Raw genomic sequence first — 24,440 nt, 5'->3', positions numbered from 1 at the left:
CACCAGTGTTAGCCACAGAAGCCCCAAGCTCAGAACAGCTGCCAAAGACACTTGGACTGACTCGTCTGGAGTATCTGAGCCTCTTCCGCCCTGGATACCTGCCCGATGCCTGCTCCTGCTTCGAGCTCAGCCTTCGCCCCGCACCTGCACTCCAGCTCAGCCCCGGATAAATACCTAATTCCTCTGTAGACTCTGCCCCTTGGGACTGCGTGAAGCGCTTAGAAATGGATACCTGGGGTATCAGTGTTGGGTTAGATTTTCTTTTAAATTTCAACACCATGCCAATTTGTTTCTAGCAGACTTTTTTGAGTATAACATCTGGCAAAGTGTCCAGATCCTGAGAGCACAACCTGATGAATTTCCACTCAATTCACACTCATGTGCCAGCCAGCACCCAAATCAAAACATTGCCTGCACCCCGCCCTCCCCTCCCCCGCCACATTGGACCCCTCACGCCCTTTCCGGCCTCCCCGGCCCCCAAGGGTCACCACTACACTGACTTCTAGCACATGGGTCAGTTTTGTCTGGTTTTGCACTTTGTGTAAATAGAGTCATTCGGTGCGAGTCTTGAGTCGTCTTTGTTTAACACTGTGTTTATGAACGTCACGTTTTTTGCAGTTAGCAGTAATTCGCTGATTATTATCCAGTACGATACGAATATATGCTGTTATCTGGCTCTGTCGCAATCAGTCCATCTTTCTGTTGATGAACATTTGGATTGGTTCCAGTGCGGGGCTATTATGAATGGGCTGCTATTAACGTTCTCGTACCTTCTGGCATATGTCTGTGGGTGAATGTGAGTACGCATGCCTGTTGGATATATATACTTAGGGAAGGAACCGCTGATCGTGGGGTGTTTGTATATTTCACTTTGGTAGACGTGCCAGGCTGTGGTCGTGCGAATTTACATCCCACCAGTCGATGGATGTACTCCAGCAGCCCCAGAAACCACAGGGTAGCGAGAGAAGCAAAGATTTTCGCAGCTGCTCCCAGAAAGGAAGTTGGGAGCAGGGAAGGAAATGGAATGGGTGTTTGAAGCCTGAGACTTGCACACAGTTACCCCGGGAAGGAGAGTGTGGGGGTCTTGAAGCCTGTTGCAATTATTTGCTCTGCCGTCTGCAGCGGGAACAGTATTTTCTGGGCTCTGGCCTGTAATGAGTGTAGGTGGCTGTTCAAGAACCGAGTATCCAGGGGAGGGGGTCCACCCACGGTCTCCGCCAATCCCCCATATTTAAATGTCAGTGTGGCTTAATTGGCTGCACAGCCCGCCTCTCTCCCCCTCTCCTGCAGTAGCCACAGCAAACGTACCCCCCAGGACAGCAACAACAGGGGACAGACTTGAGTCACCGTGGCTGCCTCCCACCAGCTTACGGGGCGACCTCGGACGGATGAATCAGACCCCCCGGGCGTCAGCTACGCTGAGAATCTCACTAAGAAATGAGTCTTAGTGAAAGGTCACAGGAAGCGTTTTGGACGGGTATGTGGGTGGATGGGTAGATACGTGGCCAGGTAGACAGGTAGGAATACAATGGATGGACAAGCAGATGTCATATGCGTATGAATATAGAGCACATATTTACACAAGTGTGCGTACGCATTTGGCATTTTATTGATCACTTACTACCTCGCCTAACAGCCAGCGTTTCATGAGTAGGGTACTTGCTGTGCACTGGGCATGGAGAGATGTCCACACCTTTACACACCTGATTTCATGGGGTTCTCCTAACCACCTCGTAAGGCAGGAACTATTGACTCCATTTTACAGATAGTGAAAGGGAGGCTCAGAGAGGTTAACTCACCTGCCCAGGGTCACACAGCTACTCACTGATGCCACCAGGATTCTAACGCACAAATTCTCACCACGATGCTATACTTCCCACCAGGTGCCAGGCACGGCACTCAGTTCCTTCTCTCACTCAGTCCTCGTAGTGACGCTACAAGGTAGGTATCACTCATTCTCTTTGCTAGTTGAGGAATCCGAGGCCCAGAGGGGTTAAGTAACCCACCCAAAGACACACAGTAAGGAGCAGAGCCGGGATCTAGCTTCAACTGCACAATCTCAGCCAAGTGGAGCACATAACAAGGGCTCGAAAAATACTGAAGGAAGGGCTGAGAGTATTTTAGCAATGAAATCATAGATTAAAAGAAAAATGCAAGCCATCAGTTTTGACAGAAGATGGAACATGAACTTCCCTAATGCCATTCCTTCCTTTTCCAGCCGACACTTGCTCCTCTGAGCTAGATTTGGCGCCAGAGGCAGGGAATGCTGTGGTAAATAGACTTCATTCATTTATTCATTCACTCATTCATTCTTTCCCTCATTCGGTGAGCACGTATTGAGTGCCTGCTGTGTGTGTGCCGGGAACGGAGCTACCATAGAAGGGACGGATGGATGAGCAAGCAGGCAACTCAATGAGAAGGTGTCACTGTCGCTGCATTAACATCCTTTTCCGTCTTGTCATTTATCTTAAACCACTGGTCCTCAAAATGAACTCAGTGAGTCTGAACATAGTTTAGAAAACCCTCTAGACGGGCGTCTGGTTTGGGGGACAGGGTATCCGTGTTTACACACAACCGTCTAAGGGCTTGAATGCATCGTTGGCTGATGGTCCTTGGTGGATATGAGCCACCACCTTGCTGGTGTTTCATCACTGCCCCCACCGCCCACCTCAGCAGCTTCTGGCAAGGGGGAGCAGCTGGGACAGGTGGCTGGCAGAGTGCTGTCTGAGTGGCGTCTCAGGACCCCAGAAGTTATTGGTTCACGCACAGCTTTCCTTCCGTGCAACCCTGGGACGGAGGGAACGTGGCAAGCCTGCCTCTGGACTGGGTTAGGTTCTGCGGGCATCCTGAGATGCTGGCGGTGGGGGTGTCGGTGAAGACCCCGAAGAACCCCAAAGAACGTGCTCCCAGATCTGCATCCCGGAGCCAGACCTGAGGTCCATTCACAGGCTTGTTCTCCAACAGGCGCCGTGGGTCACTCTCATCTGAACAAGTGCCAATAATGTGTCCTCTCCTTTTGCTTTTCAGCCTGTGTAAGGGACGGACTCTCTACTCTGTGGTGAGGGACGCCAAAATCGTCTTGGATGTCAACAAAACGAGGCAGATTGCCCAAGAAATTGTGAAGGTACCACAGGGAGGGACTCCCTCCCGAGAGATGCAGGGTCTGGCTTCAGACCAGCAGTCTGGATTTAAAAAAAAAAAAAAAAATTAGACTTGCCCTGAAAAATACCACGCTGTATGTGAGTAAGAGTTTTGCCCAGATACCACCATTAGGGATGGTCTCCCGATGTCTGGCTTCTGTCTGGTGCCTCATCATCATGATAATTGGGCACGTAAGGTACCAGGAGAAGCTTGTGTTGTTAGAATCCCTTACCCCTCGGATGCTTGAATTCCCATGAGTGGAAGCCCTCTGTCTCTGTCTCTCTCTCTCTCTCTCTCTCTCTCTCTCTCTCTCTCTCTCTCTGCAGCTGCCGGGGAAACATCCAATTGTTGGGACTGTTGTTTGGGCTTAAAACAAACTGGAACATCCTGTGTTTTCTGGCAGGTGCCTCGTTAGTCAGTTGACTGGGACTTTCATTTCCCATTGGAAGTGTTAGGACTGAGCTGTTAGAAGAGATAAAATGTGACTGCTCATAAAGGCAAAACAAAAACACACACACACACACACACACACACACACACACACACACACACACACACAAGAATCTCGACACTCACCCTTGAGCTAGCTTCTCCTCCGTGGTCTTGATCACTGGATCATGATCTGTCCCTTGAGGGAATGTGGTGCCTTCAGCGCTGATATGGGTTAAGTAGCTATAAAACAAACGTCCTGCCGAGGGGTTATTTGTTTCAAAGAGGAAGTGCGGGGAGGTGGTTGACGGCATCCCTCAGCCTACTCTGGGGACCACCTCTCTGGTTCGTCTTCAGTTTTTCTCCCGCTCGGGATGTCTTCCTCTGGGGCTTCTTCCAGAAGCTTCAGAGCCAGGGGGGAACAGTTTGGCCGTAGTCTGAGGGCGGTGGCAGAGGCGTGCCTTGAGGACCCTGCCCGGTCCCGCACAGCCCCACCTGCAAGCCTGTGCGTTTGGGCCCCAAGCAGTGCAGCTGTTCAGGGTGCTCTTGAACCCGAGCCAGGGTGGCGCCGAGCGCTCCGTGTTCCCTGACGACATCCCGTTTCCTGGCTCCTTCCAGGGCATGGGCTACCTGCACGCAAAGGGGATCCTTCACAAGGACCTCAAGTCAAAGAATGTCTTCTACGACAACGGGAAAGTGGTGATCACAGACTTCGGGCTCTTCAGCATTTCCGGGGTGCTGCAGGCCGGCAGGTGAGCGGCGGTGGAAGGGCACAGAGGGGTCCTTGACGGGTGACAGTCGGGGAGTGAGAAGTCACCCGAATGGCTTCAGGGGACCTAGACCGGGTGTTGGGCCTGAGGTCGCTTGGCTGAGCGGCGAGGCTGTTGCTAACGCCAGGTCACATTGTGATTCCCTTGGGACCTGTCTTGCGAGCGGTGCCTTACTGGGCACGGAGCACCCCCAAGCCCTGAAAGCCCTTGCCCTTGAGCTTAAAAGGGAGACTCCCCCTTTGCCTGGAAGACCCGCCTGGCAGGTGGCCTCACCCAAGAGCCCTTGCTGCATGTTTTCTTGGGCATTCCTACATGTTAGTACAACATGAGTGTCAGTTAACGGATTTAGAGTGAGACCCACCTGCGGCCCCACTTGATCGTGACTTCGGTTCCCTGAACTTGAGTTTCCTTGTCTGCAAGAAAAATGATGGGTCTGATCATGCCTACCTCATAGGACTCTTGTGTGGATGAACTAACACAATCAAGCATCCTGCACCTTGCGGGAGCACAGAAAACACTACGGAGTAGCTGCTGCTGAGCTGTTGTAATTACGATTAATTTGCATATACCTCCCCCCAGGGTCACCCAGGAGAATCATTAACCATCCTTAAGTAATTAACTCTCAGGAGCCACTCACCCGCCCGAGGGCAAGCTGCCTCCAGTTGACCGGGAGAAACAGCTTGATTCCAAATAAACAACCCATGATTCAGAAGGTCTGCCCTCTGTGACTTTTCATTTGGAGCCTGAGCCACACGCTCGCAAACTTAAAAACCCTGCGGTTCTCTCTAATCACCCCTCTTCTATGCAGCTTCACTCACACTCTCCTTTTACTTCCGTTTCAGTGGCTTTGGAGAACCACTGATCTCTTTGAGGGTGACACCCCAGGCCCCCCCACGCCCAAAGTGAATTTCGTTCATGCTATATAATACCTATAATATCGAAGAGCATCCCCAAATCAGCAAAACTTGATCTGGCTGCTTCTGTGTGATCTAGAAACAGAGCGCAACAGAGGCCGAAGTTGCTGTTTAGATTTTACTCCGCCCAAAAAGATTCCGTGCAGTCTCCAGAACTATCTATAGCCCCTGAGCTAAGAAAAGAAGTAGGTAAATGAGCAAATAGGTCAATGGGTAGATAAATGGAGAGTGTCCCCTCAAGTTAGAACCCAAGAAGCCAGGAGGGCTGACTCGTGCAAATTCCTTCTTCCCTGGGTCTCCCCAGCAGCGCTCACTTGCGCATTTGCTGGTGGAGGGATTGCATGCACACACACACACACACACACACACACACATTCATCCATCACTCCAGGCTGAGGGGCTGAGAAAGCAATTGGTAACATCACTATGCACTCAGGTATTTGTGTCCAGACAAAAAGAGGCCCAGCAGATGCTTTCTTTATCCGACTTCAAGGCTCTTTAAAACCCAGTGCCTGGGGCACCTGGGTGGCTCAGTCGGTTAAGCGTCCAACCTGGGCTCAGGTCATGATCTCGTGGTTTGTGAGTTCGAGCCCCACATCGGGCTCTGTGCTGACAGTGCAGTGCCCGTTTCGGATCCTCTCTCTCTCCCTCTCCCTCTCTCTCTCTCTCTCTCTCTGTCTCTGCCCCTCCCTCCCCCTCCCTCCTGCTCTCAAAAATAAATAAACATTAAAACAAGAAAACAATTCCTCCCTCCTGGAGGCATGTCCACACTGTCTCTCTTTCTCCTTGCCTGTGGATTCTCTCACCGGTGGAGGAAAAGGGGACAGGGCCTCTGATTTTTTTCCTTTTGATTCTTGGTCTGCTAAAGCCCCAGGGTAACAAGGAAGAAAGGAAATGGAATGACATGGGCCTCCTTTCCTTTCCCTCATCTTCAGAGGCCCCCTGTCAACCAGGAGGCAAGTTCAAGTCAAGGGCAAGGCGGCGGCTGGCCTGATTGTGTCAACACAAACCTGGGTAGTGTTGGGAGAGGCCAGGGGGCCCCCAGCGACCTCTCCCAGAGGAAATCCACATTTCGCAGCTGCCCACCTGTCACCGCGGGGTTTCTCCTGTGCTTATCTCCCCGTTCCAGTTGTGTGCAGGGCTTAGTTTAGTGCAGGGCTTCAGTTTGCTCCGTAAGGGTGCTATTTCTCCAGGAATTACTGTAAAATTGTGGTTGGGAGTCTCTGGAGTGACTGCGTCCACGGCTTTGGGCAGGTCACTGAAGTGCTTGGAAACTCTGTGCTCTCATCCACAGAGCAGGGATTTTATTCATCCTGTCGTGGGTTTGCGGGGATTAAGTGGGATGGACAGCCTGGCACACAGTAGGCACTCAGCGGGGTTACTTGCTGTCCCGCCCTCCCTTCAGAGCTTGGGTGGATCACAATGCTGGCTTCCCAGCAGGGGGAGATCTCCCGGGCCAGGCAGGGGTGAGGGTCACCCAGGGAAGTGAGCATGTCCTGAACATCCAACCAGACCCCAGGGCTTCCCCCAGACCCGTCCCCAGCGTTGCTTGCTTACAGCTGTTCTGCCATCATTGAGAAAAGGTGTCATTTTCGGTGCCAGCCACGATCATGCCGGCCACGTGCAGACAATTATTAATCAGTAATAACCATCATGGAGATGATTTGAGTTTGCCACCCGGTGGGCCCATCCCCATGGGAACAGGACACCCTGGAGTGGCTGGGCCAGACCTGGGGTCCAGCCCCCTCCCAGGTGTGTGCCCACGCCCACCCCAAGCTGAGGGTTAGGGAGTGGCCAGCACCCCTCCTCCTCCTGACCCTGCCCGCAGTTCCAAACCTGCACTGAGCCAGTGAGTCTAGGATAGGCAGCAGGGACTGTTGGAAAGAGATCAGAATGGAGACGCTCTCCCTTCTGGCAGCAGCAGCCCACCCCCCCGCACCCCCAGTGGCCTGGTCCTACCTGGAGAGTGTCGGCTGGCCCGGGGCCACCGCTCTTCCTTCAAGGGTGATGTTCTTTGTGCTCTAGTCTCAACCCCGTCTCTGAGTCCTCAAGATGGACAAGTTAATTACTTTGAAATGATGTGCCCATTGTGCAGATGGGAGAGTGGAGACTCAGGCCTGCTCAGGGTCACATGGCTAGTCAGCAGCAGGTAGGTCCTTCAGTTACCGCAGGCATCCCCATTTCTGGAAGCAAGAGCTCACTGGGACCTGCCAACTCGAGGGCTTGCCAATGTGTTTCAGTCTTGCTTTCCAGCAGAGGATGTGTTCTAATAGGTCTGCTGTGCAGAGTAAGTCCTGTGTTACTGATGCCAAAAGACTGGAATTTGGACCATCTCCTTATTTTATGTATAAATTAGAGCGGTGACTCTCAACCTGGGGCTCTCCCGCCCCCCTGGGACATTTGTGATGTCTGGAGACATTTTTAGTTATCACAACAGGGGAAGAGAGGTACTGGGGAGCGGCCAGGGATCCTACAGTGCACAGGACAGCCTCCACCACAAAGAATTATCCAGCCCCCAAACTCCTGGAGCCTTGCTTGTCAGGGGTCCTTGTGGACCCCAGTGTGTGGTCCACAAGATAGCTTTAAGGAGGACGTGAATAAGCCTTTTTCATCTTAATTTTCATGCGTACTAAAAAAAAGTGCTAGTCTCCATTTATGGTCATGTTAAGAAGTATGTGAAAACAAAAAACCCATTTGTAGTAAATAATAGTCTAGAGCAGCACTGTCCAATACCCCCCCCAGCCATGTAGAGCAATGGAATTTTAACTTTAATTAAAATTAAATAAAATTGAATGTTCAGTTATTTAGCGTCACTAGCTGAATTTCAAGTGCCCGGTAGCCATGATGGCTAGTGGCTGCCATATTGGATAGCACAGACAGAGAACATTTCCATCATCATGGAAAGCTCTATTGGGTATGGCTGCTATAGAAGGTGTTCAGGTAGGGCAAGAATCATGATCATGGGATATGAATGAGTGCAGTCCAGGGAAGTACATCACGCCTGACATAGCTCAGTAGCCACCCTAGGAGAACTGTAGAATCCAGCCGGCCCCAGGTCCCCACATTTGGAGGCTCTGGACCATCACAACCTCACTCTTGATGGTTGGAGACATCCATGCGCCTCTCCCTTCGCTGTCCACTGGCCCTTCCCTGGGAGTCTTGAATCAGTGGAAATCTTGTAGGAGGTCTGTTCAGATTTCAGTCCCAAATGGAAAGGTCTGTACCTACTTACAATGTGAAGAAGGCAGCCAGCATATTTCCTCCTCCAGGAATTTATCTTAAGGAATAATCGTAGATCTGAGTGGGAATACATTCACAGTACCTACCTAAAGAGGTTCCTCACAGCGTTGCTCATAATGATGGAAGGGGCAGGAGCTACCTAAGGCCCATCAACCAGGGGTTGGCTGTATACATTTTAAGAAACACATAGGATAGCATGCTAACGTGCCAGTTACACACACCTTCTTTAAGTTTCTAGAACACCCCAAACAGGGCTTGCCTTACACCTTTGTCCCAACTTCCCCTTCTGCCTAGAATATTCTTCTCCTTATTCATATGGCTGGATCCTTTATGTCCTATCTTAGCTCACATTTTACCTAAAGTAAGTTCCCTCTTATCTTTAACACATTCCCCTGTTTAATTTTTTTTTTTTTTTTTTTTGCATAATGCTTATCACTATCTGTGTTTTTCCTGTTTATTTAATTCATCTTCCATCACCTTCTCCTACCAAAGCGGAGGCTCCAGGAGGGCAGGGACCTTGCTGGACTCCCTCACCGCTATGCTCCCGGTGCCACAAACACAGAGTTTAGGCATAATGGGTTCTCCATAAATTCAGTCAATCCTCATCATTTGTGGATTCCAGATTTGCAAATCTGCCCACTCACATCTGTTTGCACCCCAAAAATCAATCCGCACATTTGCAATCATTCATGGGCATGCACAGGGTGGTGAAAATTTGAGTCACCTGATGCATGTGTTCCCAGCTGAGGTCAAACAAGGGGACACTCTGCGATCTTGCCTCAGCTCTCGTACAGAGATGACCAGGGGACAGAGATGGGAGGGGGCTGTGCAGCGCAGGGCAGGAAGCCCCGCTCCCCCCCACCCCGGGCCAGTTGGACAAAGCTTTGCAACTCTGGCATCTCCTTGTGGGGCAGCCTCAAACACATCACTCAACGCTTCTGAGCCTTGTTTTCCTCTTCTGTAAGATAATGAAAATCGAACGTACTAGGATGAGTTGCTTTTAGGGTTAAAGATTACAATCTGTGTGAGCTGTGCGTGTGAAGACATATTTCCTCTAGGAGCAATGATTCCATATTTGCTAACTCACTATTTGCAGAGACTTTATAAAACATAACTGCCATGGATAACAAGATTCAGCTGTCGTTGTTGAATGAATATGTAGAAGGGGGTGCCTCAGAAGTAGTGGGACCCGATGATGGTTTGGGTGTTGGGTGTCTCTCTCCAGACCAGTCTTCCCTGCCCCTTCCACTGGGTCTCAGCCTCAAGTACAAGGTCGGACAGTGCCCAGCAGTGTGTGGTGGGGGTGGGGGCCAGGACAGAGATGGTCCAGAGACCCAGGGTCAGTGCTGGGGGGCTGGTCTGGTCCTCCCTGGGCTGTGAAACAGGGCTGACTCTGTGTTTTGCTTCTCCAGGCGAGAGGATAAACTCCGCATCCAGAATGGCTGGCTGTGCCACCTGGCACCAGAGATCATCCGCCAGCTGTCCCCCGACACAGAGGAGGACAAGCTCCCCTTCTCCAAGCACTCAGATGTCTTTGCACTCGGGTAGGTGGCCCACCCAGGCAGAGGGACATTTCCCAAGCCTTTCTTCCATGGCTCTTGGAAGAGACGGGGTGCTTATCTTCTGGGGCCAAGGTGGTTAGGTTTCTGGGTGAGTTTGGGGGTATCCAAGTGGGGTGTGGCAGAGGGATGACCCTAGCAAACCTTCATGCCTGGTTTCTAACCATGTGACCATGGCAAGTTGCTTGACCCATTCATTCCTTCACTGAAGCAATAAACACAGAATATCTACGGAATGCCTACTGTTAACAATTATCCAAAACTTAGGGAATTAAAGAAGTATTTATCATCTCAAGTTTCTGGGGTCAGGAATTTGAGGGTGACTTAGTTGAGTGGTTCTGAGCTGGTTCAGAATTTCTCATAAGGTTGTGGTCTAGATGTTGGCTAGAGCTGTGGTCTCATCTGAAGGCTCAATGGGCCTTCAGTTCCAGGGTGGCCCACCCACATGGCTGTTGGCAGGAGGCCTCAGTTCCTTGCCCTGTGGGCATTTCTTTAGGCTGCTTGAGTGACCTCACAAGTTGTATTGCCTTTACGAGCTGGTCTCAGAAATTACACATCGTTGTTTCTGCCACATTCTGTGTGTTAGAAACAAGCCTCTAAATCACAAGGAGGTGAATGAAGCTCTACTTTTTTAGAAAGGGATATCTAAGAATTTGTAGACATAGTTTTAGACCACCAAAGACGACTCCTCTGTCTTATCTAGTAGAAGACTGACAAGGAGGTCGTCGATTTTAGCAGAGTATGATAAATGCTATGCTGAGGATAAACACAGTCCCACAGGACTGTGGGAGTAAAAGAGGAACTAAATTCAGCCTGGGAGATCAGAGAGGGCTTCCCAGAGGAGGTGACTCCTGAGCCTGAGTGAGAGGTTGAATATAAGTAGGCCAGATGAGGGTAGGGCAAGGTGTCTAGATAGAAGGAACATGTGAACAGGCCCAGAGTAACAGAAAACAAATTGTCCACAATGGAGGAACATGTGGGGAGTGAGAGGGGAGGGAATGAGAGATAGAGAATCAGGAAAAAAAATGAGCTGGGGGTGGTGACACGAGAGACTAGAGAGGGAATCGGGGTCGATCCTGCAGGGACTGAGAGGCTGGGCTGAGGAGTTTTCATCTTCATAGCACTGGGGAGCCATTGATGGTTATTAAGCAGGGGGAGTGATGTAATCATACTTTGAGTTTTGGAACAATCACTCTGCTGTGCAGAGAATGGAGAGGAGAAGGACAAGACTGAGGGGCTGGGAGACCAATCCAGGGGGGATTGCTGGCAATCTCTACCAAATCACTGCCAGTGGGTTTGGATGCTGGAAATGGACATAAGAAGCGATGGGGGGGCGGGTGGATGGGATAGGGTTTGATGATGGGTAGAATGTGGGTGGTGCCCAGATCCCTACCTTAGGCAGCTGGGTGGAGACTAATGTCTTTCACCAAGAGAGAGACCCTGAAGGGGAGGCCTGGCCTATGCTGGGAAGGCAAAGAATGCAGATTTGGACACAGTGAGCCTGGGCTACCTTGGAAATGGCCAGTGGAACCAACTAGAAGGCAGCTGTATCTACACATCTAGAATTTGGGAAAGAGGGGTGTAGGGCATCTGAGCAAGGAGAGAGAAACCACACCCATGAAAGAGAATGGGATGTCTTTGGAAGCACAGAGAAGGATAGAAGGTGCAGGACAGAGCGCCCTGAGAAGGTGCATCCAGGAAGGCTTCCAGGCTCCCCTCCCTCCAACGGCCATGCTAGTTCTCGCCTTACCTTGTCCACCAAGGTGGTTGCAAAGATTGCTGGTTACAAGCAGAGACGGCACTGGGGAAGCTGTTTGGGGAAGTTGCAGCCCTGCAGATGTGTGCAATTAGACTTAGCAACACCACGAGCTGTCAGACCGTCTTCTGCGGAAAAGCACCCCTACTCTGTCCTCTCTGTACATCTCGGTGGTGGGGGATGGGGGAGGCATTTGCTGGCCCATCAGGATTCTCGACATCTATCACTTGGACCCCTTTAGACGTTGTCATTTGCCCTGATGAGTTTATGCCCAAATCTTTACCTCGTTAGAGACTGTAATCTGAAACCAAACTGCAATAATTAAGTTGGTATATTTTAGTATAAATTTAGCGAAAGGAAAAAGAATGTAATTAACAAAATGTACCAAAGTGGGTAATTGGTTTTCCACTGGAGTTTTAATCTTTAGCAGTTTATTTTTTTCTTCGTGTGAGTTTCTCTTGAAAGTTGGGTTTGAAAGGAAGTTTTAATGAGGCTTTTATTCCTGACACTGCTGAATTCTAAGGGACCTGGTGCTCTTGGTTTCCTGCCAATTAGGTGCTTCTTGTTGCTTGGGAACATCATGCTCAGGCAGGACTTAGAACAAAACTGGACTTTTAAAAGCATATTGAGGATCATGCTAAGGTTCTTGTGGGTGCTGTCTCATGGAATCTTCACAAGCATCCTTTGTGGCAGGGACCATTGCTGTTCCCAAATGACCGGCGAGGAAACAGGCTCCAGGTGGCTCAGTGATTTGCCATGTGGTCAGGGGTGGATCCGGAGTCCAACTTGGGACATCCCAACTTCAGAGTTGGAGCTTTTAGCCACGGGGATTTCAGAGTCATTTTACCACGAAAAGCCCTATTTCCCTTAACTGTGAATCAAAGAGAATAAAACCGGGGAAGCTTTCTGAGGATTGAGCCAGAAAACACCTGTAAGGCATGCAGCACGGGGTCAAGCTCCTAATAGGCTCCCTTCCCCCTTTCACATGAGCCCTTGCCTGCAATCTGTCTGTGCCTCCTTCCCCAGACCCCAACCATCAGCTGGAGGATTGCCGACCCTGAATCCTTCACTGCCCCAATTAGGAAAGACTCTGGAACAGGATGGAGGGCAGGTTTCTCATAACATAATGGCCAATGGTGCAATTCTACAGTCAGATCGACTAGATTCAGCTTCTGGCTTGCACCTCTTATTTGCTGTGTGACCCTGAGTAAGATATATAACCTTCCTGAGTCTCTGTCTCCTCTTCTGTGAAATGGGGATAATGATAGTGCTTCCTGTTTGAACACGTAGGTCTTTTTTTTGTTCAGGTGTGTTGATGGCAATAGATGGGGGAAACAACTGTCATTGAAGAGATGGCTTGTTATTCATGGTTTCCAAAGGAGGGGGCACATCATATCAAGCAGGGCCACACAGGGAAGCACCAGGGTCAGTGAGGAGGAAGATGTGGGCAAGAGCCTTTATTATGATTTACTTGGGGAGGAGCTGGTGAGGCAGGGTAAGCAGGCTAGAATTGGCTAGTTTGACTAATTTAGTGGGCTCTGGAGTGCAAGAGTGTCCCAGTAGGGCAGGGGAATATTGGCTCTGAGTGGAAGCCTGATGGGGGGAGGGGCGGGGGGGCTTTGGATTGGCTAGTTTGCATATGAGAGCGCCTAATCCTAACCACTAGACCACCAGGGAGCGACGAGTTTGCATATGAAAGGCATACTCACGGGAGAGTCCCTTATCATCTTTAGGAATAAGCTTGCCCTACAGAGAGCGGCAGTCCCTCCAGGGTCAGGGAGGCCCCCAGATGTCACATCATCAAAAGGAAAAGGCATGCTTCCTATACGTCCCCCATAATCATTGCAAATGAAGAGGACTTCGCATAGTGTCTAACACAGAGTCAAAACTCAGTCAGTGTTATTGATTATTACGACGACAACAGTAATCATCTAGCACCTTAACGTGGCAACTTCCTGACCATCTAACGCAACACCCCAACACCCGGGCATCACCGCTCCTTGCCCCGGAGGGATGAGGCTGGCAGGGAGAGAATATGCTGAGAAGTAGGACCCTAGAAATAGCTGGTTTGACACAGTCCTCTGATCAGTAAAGAGGATAGCAGAGTGCTTCGTGTTCTTTAAAGCAAATTTGCATAAATTATCTTAGATTAGAGGAAAGATCATTTCCTAGGATTGTTTCAGATATTTCCTGAGTTGGGAATTTTGTTCCCAGTGAGCTGAGACCTATTCCTATGATACAACTCAGCAATTCCCCAGCACCCAGTGAGTACCCCATGGCATCCGCCAATGTCCTCACTGCCACCCACACCCCCCCAGCAATTTTTCCCCACTATTCCATGAGCTGGTTTATATTTAGAAAACAAAACTATAAAAAAATTCTATCCTATCACCCAGAGTTAGCCATCGTTAACATTTTACTATTTCTTTTTTTCCTGTCTATACATATATAATTTTTTAAGAGTAGGTACTACCTTATATACAGTCTTGTGTCCTGCTTTTTTTACTTAGAATTATATATTAAGCATTTTTTTCATGTGAGCAAAATTTCTTTGAAATGTTTTAATAATATCATATTCCGTGTTGTTTTATGGAGTTACCATAATACATGCAACCTATTCCTTTTGTTGAACGTTTGTGTCGTTTCTCCTTGATTTGATATTATATATGATGCTATAGAGAATATCTTTGTAAGGGGATTTTTGTATACCTAAGTATTTCCTTACAGTGGTTTCCTGGAAGTGTAAGTCTAGGGTCAGAAATCCTAGCCATGTTCCATTAAACTTCAAGGTGCTAGGTTTTGACTCATTTTAATTCAGGCACCAGGGAAGGTATCCTGGGATAAGCATGACTTCTAAGACATCAAGGAAGCTTTAGGTGTATCTCTGCTACCAAAACACAAGCCCTGTGAGGAAGAAACTAGGAAATAGAGGGCTGGGTGTGTGTGTGTGTGTGTGTGTGTGTGTGTGTGTGTGTGTGTGTGTGTGTGTGTTGAGATACAGGGTCAAGAGTGACATAGCATATCAACACCCCTTAACAACATCTGCCAACAGCACAATTTGGTATGAACTCCACGCCAGGGAGTGGCCTTTCAAGACCCAACCAGCAGAGGCAATCATCTGGCAAATGGGCACCGGCATGAAACCCAACCTCAGCCAGATCGGCATGGGAAAAGAAATCTCGGTAAGTCCTGGGTCAGTGCCAGCTCTTGGGAACAAAGAGAAAGGTAGATACGGTTCTGGACCTTCTTTTTCCTGTGTGTTAAGGTTATGAATGGTTCCCCAGAGGGTGACACAATAGCATGCCCACAGCCTTGTCAGATAGTGATTTGGAGCTTAGGAAGTGTAGTTTCTGAACTATGCCTGCAATTCAGGTTCCTGCCTCAAGGGTGCAGTAGCACTTGGCCAGATTTTTCCTAGCAATGAATTGCTGAATCAAGTAGAACCAGTGAATTCCTCTTTTACTGTTACTTTTAAAAGATATCCATTAAAATGCTACCCATACTAATGATTCTAATTTTATTTGTACCTACATGAAAATTTTTAAGGCTTATCCAACTCAGAACACCATACACAGAATCAGAGAAGCCTGAGTATAAATTCATAATCACCCTCTAAAACACAGCAGGAAGAGTCTTGTCTTTTGATCAGAAGGCAGATAAGTCAGGGGAGGAATAATAATCTGGTATGTTTCTAAGGATTACCTGTATCTAGGTTTCTTTTCTGAGGTGAGGTGATTATTAAAAGTAACTTTCTACTCTTTGACTTTGAAGAGCACTTATGGTATGGGGATGTGGATAGAGACCCCAGGATTCACTTTTCTCCCTTCCTTTGAGGAAATAAAAATGCCCAAGAAACTCCTCGGGGAGCATTATTGATTTTAGCATATTCCAGACCTTCTAGAATAGAAAGGACCTGCCTAGTTTGCTATATGGGCTCGTGAGTTGGATGAGTGGAAAAACGGATGGATAAAGAGTTGGATGGATGGAAAGAGGATAGATAGATAGATAGATAGATAGATAGATAGATAGATAGATATGCATGAATTGGAATGAGTGGTCGGATGGATAGATGAGTAGGTGGATGGATGGATGGATGGTGATGGACGAATATGCAAGTGGGACAAATGGGTAAACAAATGGACAGGCCCAATGAGATGCCAAAGACATCATCGTTTATGTTAAATCACCACATGCTGGTTTCTTTTAGGACATTCTTCTCTTTTGCTGGGCCTTTGAACAAGAAGAAAGACCTACCTTCACTAAGCTCATGGACATGCTGGAGAAACTGCCAAAGCGAAACCGCCGCCTGTCTCACCCCGGACATTTCTGGAAGTCTGCAGAGTAAGTGTTCTCGCTTAGCATCTCTCCCCACTGCCTTTGTCCTCTGGCTTTTGCCACCTTTTTGCTTCTGCCTGCCATCTCCTTCCCATATACCCACCTCCCTCCCCCAGCCACCACCCTTCCCTACCAGGTTTCCATTCAGGGGAGTCTGCTCTGGGATTCGGGTCCTGGAGGCTGCCTTCCAGGGTCTTGGTCTTTGTGGCTACGTGGCTGCTTCGTTGTCTATGTCCTCCTGATGAAGGTTGATGCCCCAGTGAGTCTGAACATCATGTACAAGGCAATACCCTGAACCCACCCAGCCCCCTGTGTCAGCTACTCAAGCATGCTCCTCCGGGGGGCCTGGCTTTCAGGAAATCTCCCCCCTGGGCCAGCAGCCACTCCCCATCACGGCATCTCTCAGCTTCCAGAACTTTCTGTTGCATGAAGACAAGGGTTCTCAGCTTCTCCTTGCTGTAAGTGTCTCTCCGGCTTCCTCATTAGAGGCTCTGTGCCCCTCCCCCTACTTGTTCTTGGATGGAGATCAGTGGTTCTGAATGAGGCATCTCTCTGGGGGCCTCCTTCCCAGGCCCCAGCCTCAGCGATTTCTCCAGAAGGTGAGGGTGAGGCTGGCCCAGATGAGGCTGCCGAGGGGTCCCTGCTCCCCACTGCCCTGCCGTTCCAGGCACACGTGGTTGCACACACACATACATAGAAACTGAACCTGGAAACACGCCTCCGCACGTGTGCATGCGCATGGGAGCACTCAGGTACACACACACGCCCGACACAGGAACATTACGTGAAAACACACCCAAACACACCCGGTACGCAAGCCCACACGTGTGGGCGGACGCAGGCATACACACATACACGGTTACGTTACGTGACACACGCATGCAGACAGCAGCACTTCATCACCACACGCCTCTGCACTGATGCGCAAATGGAGGTACACGCGTCTCCAAACCTCCAGCTGCGGGCACAGGCACACCAGAGCGCTCGTCAGCATCTCAGCACGGGACCCCGCGAGGATCCCCAAGGCAGCAAGCATCCTGTGGAACAGAGGCCCGGGGGGGGGGGGGGGGGGGCTTGGCTACCCCTCCCCCCACCATTTGCTACCCCTCCCCCCACCATTTGAGCCTGCTGTACCTGGAGGACAGGATCTCTTCTTCCCCCAGGGGCTCAGCCTTTTCCCAGACAATGAAGGCAGCACAGACTTCCCATGTCGAACAGACATGGATTGGAACCCCCGCTCCCCCGCCTCATCGCTGTGTGGCCTTGGGCATGTTCCTTGGCCTCTCTGAGCTGCAGCGTCAGCCTCCAAAGAAGGAGGGCGGTAAACGGCTTTAGCGGGGGCGCCGTGGCCATGCCGTCAGGTCGTGCGCTGGGGCGTTTGGTGCGGTGCCGCCCACGTTAGCAGGTGTTCTGTATACTTGAGCCGCCGTTGTCTGCCAGGAGCGAGAACAAGCGGTATTCTGCTGGCCTTCCAGGATTGAGTACAGGTTGAACATGAAAACGGAGGGAGGGAGGCTCTAACAAGTGAGGACTCTCTCCAGCTAACGGAGCTCAGGCAAGTCGGAGAACGAATCGCAGAGCTCTGGGTGGGTCCCAGGAGTGACCGGGTGTTACAGAACTCGAGTGTCGTTTGGGCCATCACCAGTGGCCTCTGCTTTCCGGGGGTCAAGGAGGAGAGGGCAGGAGTTCGCTGAACAGAGGGGCTTAAAGCTCCCTGGTTGGAGGGAGAGCAGAGGGCTTTCTTTTCTGTATTTTTCCATGCCGTTGGGCTGAGAAAACAGAGACTCTAGAGACCGTGTGGTCTGGCAGGATGGGATTCTAGGATCAGTGAAATTTTCTCTTCACTCGCTTTTTTACTCCGTCTGGGTGTGTTGAATACCTACTATGTGCTAGGCTCTATCGTAGAACGCAAATACAGTGGTGAACAAAACTAATAAGCCCCTGGCCTCATAGGGTTTACATTCTACAGCAGGCACAAGAAGCAGGTAAACATGTTTTTAAAAGAGTCATCATTTCAGATGGAGTTGTGTTGAAGGGTGGAAGGGAAGGCTCGGGGAATGCCCCTCGGAGGAGGTCCTGTTAAAACAAAGCCCTTGGGGCGCCTGGGTGGCTCAGTCGGTTGAGGGTCCGACTTCGGCTCCGGTCATGATCTCACGGTTTGTGAGTTCGAGCCCCGCGTCGGGCTCTGTGCTGACAGCTCAGAGCCTGGAGTCTGCTTCGGATTCTGTGTCTCCCTCTCTCTCTGCCCCTCCTCCGCTCATGCTCTCTCTCTCTCTCTCTCTCTCTCTCTCTCTCTCAAAAATAAATAAACATTAAAAAAAATTAAACAAAAAACAAAGCCCTTGAGGGGAAGCCAGGCCTCCACGTGGAAAATCTGAGCCCTCCAGGCGGGAGTGAGCGTGCAGTGCTGGTAGAACAGAGAGGAAGTGGGTACGACCAGGCCGTGGTGAGTCGGAGGGAGAGAAATAGGAGGTGAGGTCCCAGGAGTGGTCAGAGGCCAGATTGGCATGGTAGGAGCTGGGTTTTTTTTCAGAGGATGACAGAGCATTCTAGAAACTTCCTCAGAACCAGAAGACCCCCCCAAGAGGCCATGTGGTCCCACACCTGCTCCCCCTAGGGTCATCCACTGAGTGAAGGTTGTCGGGGTGGGGGGAGGGGGGATGTGGAGGGCTTTTCCTTTGTGGAATAGCTGGCATTGGGTTTGGGGGTCCAGAGATCGGAGGGCAATTCCCACCTCTGTCCCTACTGACTTTGCTACTCTGTTTATTGCCTAGCGTGGCCATTTTCTTGGCCACGTCATAACCCCTCAGGGAGAGGGAATATAAAAAGACACTATGAATCGAGACCTGAAAGGAACAGAAGTCCTCTCTGCTTCTCACTGTCAAAGTAGAAAAGTCCTGGGGATTACCTCCCCGGTGGATGCAAATGTCTGTGCCCTATTCCTGCACCCGTGGCAGACATGGCTAATCTATCACAGCACAACCACCATCACTCGGCCCTTCTGCTAGCCACTTACTGAGCCAGTTACTCAGGATCAATGCACGGGATGCTTTCCTTGGCCATTCCAGATTGATCCAACCTTCTTTTACGTATGGAGGAACTATGAATCATGAAACTCAACCACATCCGCAGGGGGTGCTGTCAACGAAGTTGGGAACACAAGTCAGGCTCCAGCTCCCTAATCCGGAATTTTCTCTCCCCACAACATCAGCCCTTATGGTTCCCTTGGTCACACTCATCTGGCTTTGAGATGGTCACCCTGGTGGTGTAGTCAATGCTGGAGTCCTTCTAGAAGCCTCCTGGGTCAGCGTCAGATCGGCAGAGGGTTTGGCCAAAGGAGACTCAGGATCTGGGTCCTTTCCAGGCCTTTGTAATCCGCGGAGGGTACCAACCAGGAGGTCCCAGCTGCAGCCAGCATGTTGCGGATACGAGCGGCTAACTCCAGGCTTACCTCTGGGGTCTTGGGTTTGCCCCTCCAGTGGGTCACCCTTGAGGAGCGGGGGCTTCCAGAATCCCAGTGTGCGTTAGCACATGGGGAACTAGAGGAAAGGCTGGGGACAAGCCTGCATTCCAGAGCGGTGCATCTCGAAATTTAATATGCGTCCACAACAGCCAGGGAATTTCTTAAAATGCAGATTCCCATTCTATATGTCCGCAGTGAGGCCCAAGATCTTGTATTTTCAGCAAGCCCCAAGGTGATGCTGGTGTGGCTGGTCTGCGGACCACCCTTTGAGTAGCGAGGGTCCAGACCTTTGCTGCGCAATAGTGGCCACTCCCCTCATGTGGCCCTTGAACACTCATAATGTGGCAAGACGGGATGTCCTGTGAGTGTGTAAAATCCACACGAAATCTTGAAGACTCGGGATTAAAAAAAAAGTGTAATTTGTCCCATTACACATACAGGACTGGTGATATGTTGAAATTACAGTGTTTGGGATATAGTGGGTTCAATAAAATACACTATTAAGTTCACCTTTTTTTTTTAACCTTTTAAAATATGACTAGAAAATTTACAACGACTTGGATGGTATTTCTTTTTTTTTTTTTTTAATTTTTTTTTTTCAACGTTTATTTATTTTTGGGACAGAGAGAGACAGAGCATGAACGGGGGAGGGGCAGAGAGAGAGGGAGACACAGGATCGGAAACAGGCTCCAGGCTCTGAGCCATCAGCCCAGAGCCCGACGCGGGGCTCGAACTCACGGACCGCGAGATCGTGACCTGGCTGAAGTCGGACGCTTAACCGACTGCGCCACCCAGGCGCCCCGGTATTTCTTTTTTTAAAAAACAGCTTTGTCGAGCCAGAGTCCACACATCATATAATCCTCTCCCCTTAAAATATACAACTCAGTGCGTTTGGGTATATTATATTACTCGTTTTTAAAATTGTGGTAGGGCATATATCACATGGATTTGCCATTTTAGCCACTTTTAAGTGTACGATTCAGTGACATCGATTACATCCACAGCGTTGGGTAGCCGCCGCCACCATCCCCAAAACCTTTTGTCCCCCTCCGAGCAGAAACTGTACCCTGTAAACAGTAACCCCCGATCCCTCTTCCTCCCGGCCCCCAGTAACCTCTCCCCTGCACCCTGTGCCTATGAACTCGCCTGCCCTAGGTAGTTCAGACAGGTGGAATCATACAATATTTGTCCTTTTGTGTCTGGGGTCTTCCCTTAGCATGTCTCCAAGGTTCGTCCACAATGTGGCATGCATTAGAACGTCACTCCTTGTTACGGCTCAGCACCGTTCTGTTGGATGCACGGCCCGCGTGTCGTTTCTCTGATCATCTGTTGGCGGGGACTCGTTTGTTTGCACCCTGGCTACTGTGAATAATGTTGCGGTAACAGTGGTGTGCATGTATCTGTTGGAGTCCCTGCTTCCGATTCTTTTCAGTAATGGTGTAGGTCCATCGCACATCATTGGTCTGGGTCATCACCTTGACCGCCAGCGTGATCTCCATCACCCAAGTACCGCTTATAAAACATTAGTAACAGGTACTGTGTTAGGCATTCTGTCTGCCTTATCTTGCTGACTCCTCAGAGCCCCCACCTAGGAGTCAAGCACTGTTACTGTTTTACTCGCAAGACAACCAAAGCACAGAGAGGCCGAGTGCCTTCCCAGTGGTCACACAGCTAGTAAGGAGGAAAGCAGGCCTTGGAATCCAAGTTGGTCTGAACCCTAAACCCATGATATTAACTCCTCTGCTGCCTTCTAGGCGCAGATTACCTGAGTACCTTCAGGGTCCCTTTCCAGAATCGTGCTGGGAGAACGGGCATAAACATCTGCCGTGCTTGCCCAGATCCTGGCTCGACAGAGGTCAGCAAAGCCTCTGCCCGTAGCAGGAGCCTGTGGTGTGGATCCTGGTCTCCCCTCCGCTTCCTGGATTTCCAGTCCTTCCCAAGCATGCTACACGTGCCACGAATGCGGGTGTTCCAGCACCACATGCCCTCAGCCCAGCCCCCACGCTGGTGACCCTCCCTAGTCCAGAGGCTACCTGATCAAGTGGGAGGAGTTCTAGGTTCAAATCCTGGCCCTGCGGCTTCCTGGCTGTGCACCCCTGGGCAAAACACTTAGCCTCTCTGGGCCTCCATTGTCTCATCTGTAAGAAGGGTACAAGGCGTGTATCTTGCAGGCTGTTCTCGGGTTTCAATGGGATCAGGTATTTGTGGCGCTTGGCACAGAACCCAGTGCATAGTAGGACCTCGGTACAAATGGGTGTCCCTTCCAGCTCTTCTTGCAGGGGACAGGAACAGCTCATCTCAGACCCCCTAGCCCGCCGAGAGGGTGCTCATCTACCAAAGATGACACTACTGTGTCCATGTGACCTCTTGCCTCTCTCTCTTCTTCTCTCCCCACTCCAGGCTGTGACCGTTGGACAAAGGGACAGCACTCAGCTGCCTCAGCCCCCGAGCCACCTCTCCTTCCCCGCTCTGCCCTCTGCCAGCTCAGGAGGCCAGAGGCTCACCATCAGAGGGTACCGACCCCGGCCGGCCTGGGAGCACTGCACGACCGAGGTCGGCAGCTTCCCCACTCCCCAGACCCGTGCCCTTTTGCCCGGGCAGGGTTGGGGACCCCTGAGCTAGGACTTACCAGGACCAGCCAGGGAGATGTGGAATTGATCCGTGAGGCCCCGGGGGGCCACGTGGAGAAGAGAACTGGAGGCTGAATGCAGAGCGCCCCTGGGCCACGGAGACGAGGGCACGAGGCCTACTCGGGCAGGCTCGCAGGACCGGTCTGGTCTGTGTGTACATGTGCGTCCCCGTGCACGATGCCGTTCGCTCTAGATCCCCTGTGACAAGCGAGAGCCAGGCCGCCCCGGCTCTGGAGCGCCCCTCTGCTGACTTGGTCCCTGGGTGGTGGGTTCCAGCTGTGCTGTCTGGAAAGATGGGGTGGGGTGGGGAGCTAAGCACCAGCTTCGTGGAGGCCTTGGGGCCCAGACCTGGGCAGGGGGGCTAAACTGCTCCTGTGTAAACATCTGTTCCCCCAGGCCTGTCATGGGTTTTGGTCTCTTTGCATATGGCTCCGAAGTACACAGAACAGTCTTGTATGTCTTTTGAGCTCTGGGTCTCTCTGGGGTGTGGTTCCCATTTCTGCCACCTTCGCCTGTTCTGGGAGAGCACCGTCCCTCTTGGCCTCCTTGCCCCCATGCTTCCCCCTGCCATTTGAAAAGCACAGTGGCTTCCTGGCCGAGATGACTTCTGGGGACTCCTTGCAGCTTGCCTTCGCCCACGACACCCCCCTGAAGCCTGGGCCCTGAGAACTGGGGGTCTGGGGAGGAAGTTCTAGGACATTCCTTCTCCCTCCTCCTGTTCTGGCATCTACACCAGCTAAGTTTGTCCACCACGGCGATGGACGTGGGTCCCTAATATATGTATGTTGGATTTCACGGCATATGCATGGCATCCTGTTTGCAAAGGATCCCCCCTTTTCACTCTTAATAAGTCCTGTTGGGGAGGCGGGGAAGGAGGCCGTAGACGTTCATTCTCAGCTCCAGCCTGGTGTGGAGCTCTGAGTGGTTTCCCCATGAGAGGTCTGCCTGCGCTCCCTCAGGGCCCATGCCTTCTATCCCTCCCTCTTGCTCCCTCCTGGGCTGGTGGCTTTTCCCAGCCACTCGGGACCACGTGTTCTATAGGAAGGATCCAGGAAGCAGGTCGGGCATGCAGCGTCCTGCAGGGGGCCTCGGTCCTATGTTCTTATGTTCCATCCCTTACGAGGGTATGTCTCCTGTTCCCAAAGCCCCTCTGACCTGGCACCAAAAGGACATCTGTCCCCCAGCAGGGCAGTGGCAGGGCAGCTGGCCAGCAGGCAGGATACCCAGGGTCCGCCCATAGCCTCTCCACACTCCCCGGGCACTTCCCAGGCTTGGTTTTCCTCTGGTCACTACCTTATCCCGATGGCCCCCTCTCAGAGAGGGGACCAAAGACTTCAAAAACCTTGCCTGAGTATAGATTCAACCTCCCACCTGATGTAAGGGGTATGTGCGGGTCTTCCCCACCTTGGGTGATTTCCAGACTGGTTCATGCTTGAGGGGCCAAGCCTGCTTCCAAACTGGGAAAAATGATGAGCTAGCCATGCTTCCCGAGACCCTGGCCAAGGGGAAAACCCTGAGCCTCCCAGGGGGCCTTCCTGAATGGACTCCCACCTGCAAAAGACCGGAGACTGAAGGCCCCCGTGTGGGCTGTTCCTAAGTGGATGGTCCTCTTCTTGGGGCTTCTGTATGTAACTCTGTGGCTCTTGGCTCAACATTTGTGTATCTTAGGGTCGTTTTATACACACTGGCACAAATCCCAGCAAGCCTTTCGGCAGACCAACCCCAGACATGGGTGTGAACCTGCCTGGGCTCTGCCCAGCGGCCCCTCCGAGGCCTGAAGTCCAACCCTGGCTTCTGTTTAATCCAACCAGGACTTTGGGGTCTGTGCACCCCAGTCTTTGTCATGGACCTGAGCGCAGGAAAGGAAATGAGGAAGGGAGGAAGCGGGCAGGACGCATCTACCCCGAAGCCAAAATGCTCACCAGGACAGCAACTGGCTCCTTCTTTCTGCCCTCATTTCCAGAATTCATTAACACGGTCACCCAGAGCCCTTGGCAAGACCCTGCAGGGTCCCCAAAGACTGCTCTTTCCATCTGTTCATGACCACCAGCTTAAGATTGAGGACAAGGTGTGAGGAATCCAGGCAGAGACCCCAGCCTTCCTGGTTCCCTAGGACCTCCTCTGCTTAGCAAAACAGGGTTCCCTGGGCCTGTCCTGGGCCCCAAGTCACCTGATCGTGATTTCTCCCTCTTCTCCCACAGTC

The 24,440-nt window shown here is 51.1% G+C and overlaps 1 protein-coding gene across 5 annotated transcripts in view; it reads left to right on the top strand.

Moving 5' to 3' along the window:
* KSR2 (kinase suppressor of ras 2) overlaps window positions 1-23,037 on the top strand; it is a 434,084-nt gene extending 411,047 nt beyond the window's left edge. For 4 of the 5 annotated variants that reach the window (XM_045042232.1, XM_045042231.1, XM_045042233.1 and 1 more), the window contains 6 exons: window positions 3,028-3,124; window positions 4,189-4,322; window positions 9,907-10,038; window positions 14,862-14,991; window positions 16,017-16,150; window positions 22,008-23,037. In XM_045042232.1, coding sequence (XP_044898167.1) covers window positions 3,028-3,124; window positions 4,189-4,322; window positions 9,907-10,038; window positions 14,862-14,991; window positions 16,017-16,150; window positions 22,008-22,014 — 634 coding nt within the window. In that variant the 3' untranslated portion in view covers window positions 22,015-23,037. Of the gene's footprint in view, window positions 1-3,027; window positions 3,125-4,188; window positions 4,323-9,906; window positions 10,039-14,861; window positions 14,992-16,016; window positions 16,155-22,007 lie in introns of those variants that run through there. The other variant, XM_045042234.1, reaches the window with a different exon arrangement.
* The last annotated feature ends 1,403 nt before the right edge of the window (window positions 23,038-24,440 follow it).

This window comes from Felis catus, chromosome D3 (genome assembly GCF_018350175.1).
Source record: "Felis catus isolate Fca126 chromosome D3, F.catus_Fca126_mat1.0, whole genome shotgun sequence".
NCBI classification, from domain to species: domain Eukaryota; kingdom Metazoa; phylum Chordata; class Mammalia; order Carnivora; family Felidae; genus Felis; species Felis catus.
Note: the sequence above shows the minus strand (reverse complement) of the source record. Positions and strands in the feature narration are given on the sequence as shown.